We start from the raw sequence: 12,341 nt of genomic DNA, 5'->3' as shown, positions 1-12,341 counted from the left end.
ATTTACTTAAACTATTTGCCAAAACCACAAACACAAAAGTCAGCTCCATTTAAACAAATAAATCTAATAAGAAACAAACTTACTTCTTTAGTCCCTGAGGATCGACGCGTTGCTCTGACATTAGATATGTGCCTTGAGCTAGCTGGAGTTGCCAATGGAAGAGTAGAAGAAAGCTGAGGAGGACTCAAAGACATCAAATGCAATCTGGTATCTCCTAATATGCACTGCTTGGAATTGGAATTTTTACTGGTGAAGCTCTCATTTTTACTGTTTCCTGAATCTGCATTACCAAACTCTGTTTTCTCCTTATTGTTGATTCTTCTCAAGCAGTCCTTCAGTGTTAGCTGAGTTGCAGGCTGACTCAACCAGCACAAAAAGAGTTCATCCACCTTCATTTTCACTGCAGGTTGCAGAACTTTTCCAGGTGACATTTTCTGCCAGTTCCCCTGTTTTGTTGGTTCAAATTCAAAGTAAGTATTTGACAATCTTATAAATATTCCATTCACCTTTCAGCGTTTCACAGGCATTATTTAACAAAGTGTTAATATTTATTCTTTCAAGGTACCAACAGAAGTTCAGAATTATATTTTAACGTGTGACTTCAACAACATTTTATAAGTGTAAGGCAAAAATCAGAGTCAATTCCAATAATTTCTTTTAAATAATGGATAACTTCTTTTAAAAGCATACTGTGTAAATGGTGGAGACTAGAGAACAAGAAACTGCACTTGGGCTTTCTCAAAGAGATAGCTAACAAATATTACAAATATCCTCTAAGAATATGTTTTAAAAACATATGTATTATGAAAAATAAGACTTGAAAATACTTAAAATTGAACATACAAAGAAGTAAATATCTAAGCAGTTCATGCTAAATCCTGGTGATAGAACAAATAAGATTTAATAAGCAAGTCTTTCAGTCAAGAGATTTAGAATGAAGACTGAATGGTCAATTTCCATTCTAAGGTCGTGACAGGGACTTAAAATCTAGCATCCCCCCATGTGAGTGATTCCCAAAGCTTTGTAACTTGGTATTTTAAAAGCCTCCTATTTGACACTCACTTTTACAGTTTTTCAAAACGAATGCAAAATCCAATGTAACTCAAGAATTGCGACAGTGTGATTTCAGGTTCCGTTACTCACCTGAAACAAACAGGTTTTTGGTAGGTTTTTTTTTTTGTTTTTGTGTTAGAGAGACAGAGGAGTGGAATGAAACACTGAGAACAGAACCAAAGTTACCATAAAGATTTTCGGCATCCAATTACTTAACGATTTGGTGCTGTTCAAATTCAAATCTACGCTTCCTCACGTTTGTGGGGTTTTTTTAAGCCCTCCACAGAATTTGATCTATATGCATAAATCATATGATAAAAGATATATGATTGATGACCATAGACGTCTCTTCCAACCTAAATGATTCTACATACAAATACTTGGCCAAACAAGCTTTAAAACAAGCACTTCGATTTGGAAACGAGTAACACCTAGCAAGCGAGCATCCTACTAAAACTTCAAGCCCATCCTCGTCCCACGGCAGAACTAGAAGCCTTGTAACACTGCACCACCCAAACTTTCCAAGCCGCTGGAACTTTTCCGTTCAGTTATTCTGTTTCTGAACACGAAGGCCAACTCGTTTCCCTAGTTTTTTTTTTTAAGCTCAGCACCTTCACGGCGCTGGCGGCTGCACTCAGCCATCCTCAAGCGCCATTCGCCTGGAAAGAAACAGTCCCGGTCAAGGGCCAGCCCGGCGCCGCCGCGGGCACGGGGAGCCGGCGCTGCGGCCACAGGCTCGCTCCGCTCGGGCCAGCCCCGCAGCTCGCCGCGCGGCAGCGGCTCGGGAGCGACGTAACTCCACAGCACGGCCACACTCACCTGCCCCGTCCCGCCTCCGCCGCCGCCCCTTCCCGCCGCCGCCGCCGCCTTCAAATGCGCGCCTCCTTCCGGCCCGGCCCGGCCCGGCCCGGCCGCCGCCATCTCGCGAGAGCGCGGCCCTTCCGCCCCGCGGGACGCGGCCGCGGGTCGCCATGGCGACGGCGGGGCCGGCGCGGCGCTGCCCTGGCCGAGCCACCGCGGTGCCGCCGCCGCCGGCGCGCAGCTTAGAGCTCTGACAAGCTCTCGGAGTGTTACGGGCGGGCTGCTCCTCGCTGGCTCTCTGAGAGGAGCTGGCATAGTGAAAGGTGAAGGGGCAGAGTGTCTCCTCGACAAGTTTGCTGATGACACAAAGTCGGGAGGAGTGGGCGGTAGTGCAGCTCTTCAAAAAGGACCTCGACAGCCTGAAAAAAGGGGGCAGAGAAGAGCTGTGTGGAATTCAAAGGCAGATGCAGAGCCCTGCACCTGGGGAGGAATAACCCTGGCACCAGCACAGGCTGGGGCTGACCTGCCGGGGAGCAGCTCTGCCGAGAAGGACCTGGGGGTCCTGGTGGACAACAAGCTGTCCCTGAGCCAGCAATGTGTCCTTGGGGACAAGGCCAGTGGTATCCAGGGATGCATAAAGAAGAGCATTCCCAGCAGGTCGAGGGAGGTGATCCTGCCCCTCTTCTCAGCCCTGGTGAGGTCCCATCTGGAGCGTCCAGTTCTGGGCTCCCCAGCCCAAGAGAAGTGAAGCTCCTGGAGAGGGTCCAGCAGAGGGTGACAAAGAGAATAAGGTGACAGGAGCATCTCTGTTAAGTGGAAAGGCAGAGGGAGCTGGGCCTGTTCAGCCTCGAGAAGACATGATTAGGAGAGGATCTTATTAATGTGCATAAATATCCAAAGAGGGGGTGCTGAGGAGATGGGTCCAGACACTTCTTGGTGGTGCCAACCACTAGTACATGAGGCAAGGGCCAGAAACTGATGCACAGGAAGCTCCACCTGAATGAGGAAGAATGTCTTTACTGTGCAGGTGACCACACACACTGGAACAGATTGCCCAGATTGCCCAGAGAGGTTGTAGAGTCTCCCTTGTGGAAGATGTACAAGAACCATCTGGATGCATTTCTGTGCCATGTGCTTTAGGATGACCCTGCCTGAGCAGAGAGGTTGGATCAGATGACCCAGTGTAATCCCTTCCACACAATTTACCCATTCTGTGGTTCTGTGAAAGTGAGCTGGTTCCATCTGCTATATGCTGTTAAAAGGAGAACACTAAATGATCTTTCTACACAATGGCCGTGGTTAACACTAATGTTACAGGATTGCAAATGACAGGATGACAGAGGAGGTGGAGGCAGTGACAAATAGAAGGATAATCCTCTTACTAAGAGAATGATGTGTGTCAATCTGTTTGCAGTCCCTTTTTTTGTACTGGAAAACATATACTGGGATTTTGTGGTTTTCAGCTTTTAGGGGCACCCCTTTGAAGCTCCCTGGGTGCGCTTATCAGTGGGATTTAGATAGTTGTCCATTGGCCCATATAGTTTTTACCTTTGGTATTTTTTACATCAGTGACTCATTGGTATTTTTACATCAGATTCCCTATTTCCACTGCACTTACTTTTCCTCGTGTGGCTACACTTCACTTTTGTTAATCCATTTTACATTCTGCCAATTCCTTTACCAGCAGAGACACTCCAGATTTATGGCAGGTTATTATTACAAATTGTTGGAACGTTAATGCTGTGGAAACGGGGCTGTACCAAACCGAAGATGATGCTGTCGTTTGAAGAGAAGGCTTGAAAATGCAAGTATGAGTAAAATATGGTAAGTGAACGAATGGGCTTGCTTTCTCATTTTTGGAAGCTTGTAAAGAAGATACAGAGATAAGAAAGGGCTGAGGAGAATCAAAAGCCAAGATGCTGTGAGAGAAATCTGGTACAGTCCAACACAATTACGTTTAGGTAATACCATAATGATATTTTGATAATTATAGTCATCTGGCAAAACCCAGTATTACTCCAAGTATATCACAAGGCTTTAGCTTCCACTGTAGACACTGAAATATATTTTCACAAGTCTCAAAATGAGATTCTGCACTTAAGAAGACATTGAAATTCTTGAGGGAGTCTCCACTTTTTGAAGTAGGGTAGTATTCTGTTTCCTGCCCATTGGTTGATGAAATTAGAAAATATGTTTTTGGAAAGCCACAGTGGACAAAATGGCATTTTTTAAACTGGAGTAAAACATTCAACATAACACAGCGGAAGCAGATGTCAAAGTATGGATAAATCTGTATATAATATGGAAGTAGCTTTTAAGTAGAGAAAAGAAATTTAAAACCCTGTGTTATGGATAGCAGCAAGATTTTTGGCAGAGAACTGAAGGGCTGAATTAAGAAGACTGATAACAGAGCAAGAGACATGGAACAAAGAGGACTTTTAAAACATTTTGAATGCCTTTGAAGCATTCCTTAGTGATGGTGTAGCCATCTGTTGATTGACATGTTGAAGACAGGTGGGAAGAAGGGGATCAGAGACTGACTTGACAGAGTTGTAGAGTTGGATATCATCTGCAAAGAGATGATGCCCTTTGTTGAAACTGGCAATGAGATCTCCCAGAGGAACATGAGAAATAAGGAAAAAAGAAATGAAAAAACCCTCTGAGAGATGCACACAGTCATAGTGTTCTCTCATGCATGCTAGTGTAGATTCAAAGCAATTCTAGCTCTGACTTCATTAGACTGTGTCACAGATAACATTGGTGTGAGAGAGGAATCAATTCCATCTGCCTTCTGTGAAGAAGAAAACACTTTGGGCATCCTCACCAGATTGTACCAGAACTGGTGATTGAGACAGATGTTTTGAACTTGTGTCTGGATGAATCAGGTCTACTCAGCAGTGTTTCTACTGCTAGGGGTGTGTGTTTGTAGAGATACAGAGGCTCAAACTTGGCCAAAAGTGGAGAAATACCTAAATTGAACCTCGTTGTTCAGATCTTCCACTGAGAATTGAAACTTGAAATTCTTTTTGGCTGCTATTTCCTTGTTCTTGTTTGACATGGTGAGTACAGAAGCTGAACCTTTTTTACGTTGCTTTCAATGTATGGAAAACAAAAATCTGTTCTAATGTCTTACTGTTTTTATGAAATGTATCCATCCGGTTTAAGGATGGTCTCCTTTAAAAATCCACTGAATAATTATTAAATATTAAAGTACCGAGCATGCAATATCCAACTGATAACTGAAAGTTTAGTGATGGGATCACACTTAGCATTGCTGTAAAAGACACAGACTATGCTTTAGGTGAGGCACTTGTTTAATAAGTGCAGCAGAGTGGTGCATTGATGTAACTTGAGGCAATTAATAACAGGAGTGCTTGGGCCTAACAGCCCAGTGCAGTGGAGTTAGTACACCATGCGGGTGTACTAATCCGTGTAGCACAGATTAGTACTCCCTCCATGCTGTGTGTGGAGGTACTAACCCTAGTGCAGAAACTGAAGAGCCACATCCAGCTCTTGTTGGCTCTGTTGCCTACAGCTCTTTCCTGATCTTGCTTCACTAGTATTGACTCAGCAAGTGTGATGTTAGCAGTACTGTCTATATATGTTCCTGGCTAAATATCAAAGTCTTCCTTTGCCTTTATTTGTCACTGTGTACAGTGGCACAGGGCAGTGGTGTTCATAAGGAATATTTCCAATCCTAATCAGCATTTTGCAGTGAGAGCTGGGCTTCTTTCTGATAACCTTGGGTCTGTGCAACTTAGACATACAGGTTATAAAGAGATGTCTCCAATCTCTCTGTGCTAAAGCAACATTTCTAAGGCCTGATAAATGTTATCCAGTGGTAAACATTTAACCTAGATCAGCTGTAACATGACTTAAAAGTGTTCCTCTCCACTACTTAATAAGAATCTCAATTAGTATTTGAGGTATACATAACCACATTTTAGAAGTCTAAAGTTAGACAGGATAAATGTGTTTGGAGAATTATATTTACTTGCTTGCACAGAGCTGTGTCAGATGTACTTTCATCCCGTCTCAAAAGCAGTCATCATCCTTAAACACAGTGGCAGGTTGAGGTGGAACATGTTCCTGATTTCTGTTGAACATGGATTTCTGTTGGATTTCTGTTGAACATGGGGTTGGTAATGGAGAAATGTTTTTGTCATTGCTGAGAAGGGCTCAGGCAGAGCCAAGGCCTTTTCTGCTTTTCCTACTGCCAGGCTGATGAGCAGACTATGGATGCATGGGACATTGTGAGCCAGGACAGCTGACCCCAACAGACCAAAGGGATATTCCAGACTATATGACATCATGATCAGTATATAAAGAGGGGGAAGGAGGAGGAGGGGCATGTTTGGAGTCGTGAATCTTGTCTTCTCATGTCTCTATGCTGTATGATGGAGTCCTGCTCTCCTGGAGATGACGGACCATCTGCCTGCCCATAGAAGCAGTGAATTAATTTCATTGTTTTGTTTTGCTTGTGTGCATAGCGTTTGCCTTTCCTCTTAAACTGTATTTATCTCAACCCATGAGTTTTCTCACTTTTACCTTTCCAGTTCTCTCCCTGATCCTGCTGGTGGGGGAGTGAGTGAGCAGCTGTGTAGTATTTGGTTGATGGCTGGGGTTAAACTATGGTAGCCTGTCACTCAGGGAAGAAAACTACAGTACCTCTTTTGAATGCTGCATTAAGCACAATATCCCATTTTGATTAGGCTTTTGCTTTTATAATTCTTTTATAATCCTTTTACTGATATATTTCACAACTTTGAAATTTAGGCATGTGAAGTCCAGTTCTAACCTATATATAGGCACTAAAATAACTGTGTCTCGATTTCCTGATGTGCTAACTTAGTTGGAAACAGGTGTGCTGAATGTCTCTGACAAACCAGTCACTTTTATTTAAGTTGTTGTTATTGAAAATTTTGGCCAGATGGGTTCATTGAGGTTGTGCTGCCAAGGTGATGTTCCTTGTAAACCTGCTTATGGTATGCAATCAGAGACACTTCAGGGGAGTGTAAATGTTACTTTCCATCAAGTGAAGGATAAAGTCTAACATACTGTCCCTCAGATTCCTAGTCCTGGTACTAATGTGGGAGGGAATTAAGAGGGTTTTGCATGCCTTATGCTGATGAATTAAGATAAATATTAAGAAATGAAGATAAATATTAAGAAAACGGTAGTAACTGGTAATCCATTGAACTATGTACCCATACCAGCTAACCATATCACTCCATCCTTTCTTGCAGCAACTTACCAAAAATAGAGCTGGAATGGTGAACTGCAGGTCATATGGCCTCCAGAAGTAGCATCATAAGCAGGCAAAAATATGTCAGCAATGCTGACTTGGTGCACATGCTTGGCAGCCAGCAATGCTCTCTGAAGAGCCTAATATTGAGATGTGAGGCTTGAATTTTCTGCCTCCTACCACCTTGAGGTAGAATACTGCAGTAATATGGAATCTGGTTGTGCTGGTGCACAATTCCTTAAGAGCAAATAAGAGATATAATTACAAATTCTTTTGTAACCTGCCAGCTTTCATCATGACTAGAGGAATTTAAACATTCTGTACTTGCAGACACATTTTGTTTCCTCCTTCTCACATGCACCATGTAGTTAGAATAAGGTCTTGTCCCAGGCTCTCTCCTTACCTGAGCAGTTGGTTTAATGCAGGAATATTACATCTCTGCAAGAAAAAAAAGAGTATAAAACGTTGATTCTGTAAGAGCAGGTGCACTACAAGCCAAAGAAGAAAATTGATTCAGCAGTTGTTTGCCATCATGTTTTTAGATTAATTCCTACTGCATATCACTGTAGGGCTCTAGCAATGAGCAGTTCTTATACATTTTACTGAATTACTGTTGGTGTGTTGGTTTTTTTCCACAGGGGTCTTGGACTTTGTGATGTTTACAGCAGTCCAGATGTGAAGGCTGGTTCTGCATTAAGTCACCCTGATCTTCTAATCCCAGGTTCACATACTTCTAGTGCTGTATTTTATCTAATGGTTTTATCTAGCATTGTATCCAGGTCACATGGAGTTTATGGAAAACTGCTTGAAATGCAGTCTCTGGGGTGGTGTTTAACAAGGTGTGCATGAGGATGTTTATGGGGTGTGAGAATGGGAGTCCATTCATTCTCCACGTTGAGTGTTACTGAGCCCAGTTCTCTTCTAACCTTGTCCTGGTGCAATCATTAAAGGGGAGAGAAGACTCTGAGCTCTTGTATCCAGCAGCCTGTAATGTCTGCCAGCTACTTGTCTGCTACCATGCCCAGGTGCTTGGCTCTTGCATCTCCATCACCTGGCTAGGACCCAGTCTGAAGAACTGAGACCTAAACTTGTTTTGGGATATAATCTACTTTTATTTGTTTCATCAGAGCAGTCTTCATCAGATTATCAATAGGGCAGCGTAAAACAGCGCCTCTACTCTTTTTCTACTTTGGCAGTTCTAAAGAAATGTAAATTGTGTAATGGACAAGTAGTATATTTCTATTACCTGGTATCCACAATTGTTTCTGTAATTACATGACTATTTATAGGGCAGGGTCTTGAATATCCATGTACATAAATACATGCAATAAATAGAAGCTGCAGTAAACCACAGAATTTTGCCAGCTACCACTGCTCTAATTAGCTCACGGAACTAAAAATAATTAATATAGTTAGTTGTTGGATTACAATACAATGAGAAGTACACACCTAATAAATCACATTGTTTTTATTATTATTTGCTAAATATCTGTCTGCTTGAGTAGTATTTTACAACGTTGGCTAAATTCACCTTGTGCTCTTCAAAGTCAGTAGCAAGATTTCCAGTTTTCATAATACTATGAGATCAGACACCTATGCTCTGGGGGGTTTAATTCACTGCTGCATTACTCCATTTACCAGATCTGATCTGCGATTTGACTGCTATTTTCATTCAGCAAAACTAAAAGATTAACTATTTCTAAATTTATGAGCTAATTAGTACACTAATACAAACCACATTTATAATTTTCCTGAGTTTGCTTAATCCTTTTTCATTACGAAAGTCAGTTCAGATGTCCGTAAAAGCTAACCGGAAAAAAAAAAGAAAAGTATTTGTTTTCATTTTCATTAGGGAAAAGTGAAAATTCCAAAAGATTCTGGGCAGACAGAGCCACATTCTTTTGCTCTCATTAAAGTCCTTTTAGTTACAGTAGTTAGAGGAGGAAAACACTGTGCAGCTCTAGGCATATGTCTGCAAGGTTGCCAACACCAATAATTTTATCACAAGTTTAATAAGATTTAGTGTTTTTCTTATAAAGCTCCAGAGTCCCATGATTATGTAATAATGTTATCTTCCATTAAATGTGCATGTTAAAAGGAATCCTTGTAGTTGCAAAGAAAGTATTGGAAATACAAAATTATTGGTTCAAAAATCCTAATTAAAAAAAAAATGACCCCCAGATTAATTTCTTTAAAAAACAAGATTTTAGAGGCAATCTCAGATTTTGAAAAGTGTTTATTAATCAAAATATTGTGTCAGTAGTGGCACTAATTCCAGCAGTATTGCTCTTTGAGTATTTTTGTATAGAATCTGGTGCTATTTTCTTGATATTCTTCTCCTACTCTAGAAACTTAAGACGCAGAAACCCTACACGTTTTTCTGATTTAAGTGCATCAGAATGCTGAGACGTAGGGTTAAGAGTTGGCTACATATTTTAGATATTGGAGCCAGACAGCAATTCAGTCTAATAATGTGCATGTCTACTATTTCCTGAAAATTTGCTGGTACATGACCCTTTATATGCATATATGTGACCCTACAACAAACTCTTTTATGTGGTGCCAAAAAATGGCATTAGCTTCAGCTGCTTTATTAAATTGCTACCCAAGCTGGCGTACATTCAGAGCATATCAGCAGCTCACACGTGCTGTGCCAGCTAACATGGGAACCTCTGCTCCTCTCCGGGCTCACTGGGGCTAGCACACAGATGAAGAACAAAAGCCTCGTGAGCGCTGGGCCAGAGTATTTAGCACACTGTCACAACCATGTTTGTCCTTTGGTCTGAAAGGAGCACTGGAGGGGCACTGACAATGGCTATCTTGAGCTGCTTTACTCCCCCAGTCCTCAGTGAGGCAGCATATCCAGCAGACAGGGAGTCTGGCTTTTAACAAGCATTTGTCAAATAGGCTGCAGCTGTGATGAACGATATTGTTCCCAAATAAATATTCTGTCCCAGAGACAAGGTTAGAGAAATAGTCCCTGTAATTAACATTTACCTTTTAATACTACCAGCTGAAAAAAGAAGTGAATGTGACAGCAGTCAGCAACTGCCAAGGTATAGATCCAATATGGGACTATTATGGAAATGAGAAAAGTGCATACTGGAAGAAGACAAAGCTTGCATAATGTTCCACATGATCCAGGGCAAAATAATTGCAGTTAAAGAATGTAATTTGAATGTATGAAGAGTATTCACAGTGGCTAAATTTATCTGGGTGATGCAGACTCCTCTGGGCTGGAGCTGGTTTTCTGATCTGAACTGCCCTCCAGAAGAGCCTGTTGGTATCCCTTGGTTGTGAAAGTTCCCCCATGGGGTTTAGTGGCCATAGGCTAATATGGCCTTTGGGAATTATCCCCATGGTAACATGAAACTAGCTTGTATTAGTATTTCAATGCTGCTGTTTCCTGACTTTTAAGCACTTCCTCCCATAGCTTGATTGTCCTGACTCAGTACTTAGCCCTTCTGCAAGGACTAAGAACTCTTCTGGAAGGAACAAGGTTGGAATAGAACTTTTCAATAAAATTAAAATATTTTTCCAATTTTCCTTTTTACTTTGTAGTAAAAATTGCTGTCACATGTGTCTTACACTTCTAATATTCCCATAGAGGTGTTCACAAAAGACATTCCAAATAACTCAGCAGAAGTAAACTCATGCAGTAAGTGTCCTTAGTTCTGGACCTTGAAATAATAGATTTGTCAGAACTATGCACTTGTTTTCCATCCTTCAGGACAAAGGACAAGCTTCTACTTGAGTTACTTGCAAATCACATGCTTAAATCCTCTTCTATGACATCTTAAATTAATTTTTGTGTTTCTGATTATATAACACACTCCAAACTGTGTATCTATTTGCTATGTATTCACTTTTACCTATAAAACAGTGCATTTTATTTATATTCCTGCAAGTCCTGAAGATGTAAGGGACCTGGGAAGAGTAGTTGGGCTCTTATTTTCTTGTTCATCAGTGTACCTATTAGTGACTTCCATAGCAGAACCACCCTTACGCCATATGGTGGTGCATGTAATGTTTGGTTCCTAAATTTCTCTTATGGGAAAGGTTGAAGAAATGTATTTTTTTTCTTTTAAATCTGGGGCTTGACTGAAATGAATATATTTGTGTTTCTTCTTAGGTTCAGCTCTTTGCAACTTCTGGTGGGTCACAGGTTCTTGCTAGCATTCACCATTTCCTGCCAATATCTCTTAATTTAAGATTTAGTTCAGCATTAAGAGCTTTAACTTGTAAGTATTTCTAAAAAAGCCATTATCCTTGATAGTCTGAGCACTCATCCTGCTCCTCAGAGTGCTTCTGTGCATACTTTTTCCACTTGCCTCACACTCCATCTTTACCCTGTGGCTGTGAAGCTGCAGAAGCTGATAAGGCAAACTCCACCCATAGGTTACTTAGAGAACATAAATTCCCTGTGAGCATGCCCAGCATCATGCAGAGCTCTGTCTTTCCTCAGGGGAAGATCAAGTCTGAGCACTGCTTACTTGTGGTGTGGAGGAAGGAAAATTGATGAAAAATGTTCTTCCCCAGTTCTGAAGGTGTGTCTGCCAGGTATGGGGAAGTTTCTCTGACGAGGAGATCCCCTCATCCTGCTGTCCTGGATAATGCCTGTGCACCAGGTTTGTATGTGTGAGGTGAGAGCAAGGAACATAGAGGAGGCACAAACTCTAGTACAGTCAGTAAGGGCAGCCTAGGACTTATTTTTAACACAGTGCCTTAACATTTAGGTTGCTGCGTCACATTTTTGATTAAGTGTTAGTGGTGCCTACAGTTAGGCATTCCTTGTGGCTTAAATACTCCAAATAACTAGTAAATAAATAACTGGTATGCAGTATGTGAAAACCAAACAGTGTAATTCAGTGCACCTCTAGACGGGAGGAAAGTAACTATTGGTGAAATTTTTAAACCAAACGAAATTTCTGCAGTGTCATTATACACTTGTTTTCCTGGAGACATCTTGTCCAAGCCCAAATGTCCAAGTAAGTTTCATCAATAGTGTGGTGCCAAGCCGGCGTTGTTCAAATCAGTTGTTGTTTTGGGGTTGAAATTCACAAGTAGCAAGAGGATTTTCCAAAATTAAATGATATTCCTTGGAAAGAAATGAGATACCTAATGACATTATTTGATAAAACTTTAAGGGATGGAAATGAAACATTGCAGTGGTTTAGTATATCAAACAACTTGAAGTGATTAAAAGGGCTGTGTTTCTGTCTCAAAAAGCATTTAAGACATA

At 41.4% G+C, this 12,341-nt stretch overlaps 1 protein-coding gene and 1 long non-coding RNA gene across 5 annotated transcripts in view; one reads left to right on the top strand and one right to left on the bottom strand.

Moving 5' to 3' along the window:
- Window positions 1–479, bottom strand: part of PPP2R3B (protein phosphatase 2 regulatory subunit B''beta) — a 43,340-nt gene extending 42,861 nt beyond the window's left edge. The window contains exon 1 of the mRNA XM_068182636.1: window positions 84–479. Coding sequence (XP_068038737.1) covers window positions 84–431 — 348 coding nt within the window. The 5' untranslated portion in view covers window positions 432–479. The remainder of the gene's footprint in view (window positions 1–83) is intronic.
- A 2,015-nt stretch (window positions 480–2,494) lies between these two features.
- The window catches only part of LOC137469669 (uncharacterized), a 92,066-nt gene continuing 82,219 nt past the window's right edge, over window positions 2,495–12,341 (top strand). For all 4 annotated transcript variants that reach the window (XR_010996635.1, XR_010996636.1, XR_010996637.1 and 1 more), the window contains exons 1-2: window positions 2,495–3,017; window positions 7,738–7,820. This is a non-coding gene — a long non-coding RNA (uncharacterized lncRNA). The remainder of the gene's footprint in view (window positions 3,018–7,737; window positions 7,821–12,341) is intronic.

The sequence above is a fragment of the Anomalospiza imberbis genome, chromosome 2 (assembly GCF_031753505.1).
Source record: "Anomalospiza imberbis isolate Cuckoo-Finch-1a 21T00152 chromosome 2, ASM3175350v1, whole genome shotgun sequence".
Taxonomy (NCBI): Eukaryota; Metazoa; Chordata; class Aves; order Passeriformes; family Viduidae; genus Anomalospiza; species Anomalospiza imberbis.
This window is presented reverse-complemented; position numbering and strand designations above follow the sequence as displayed.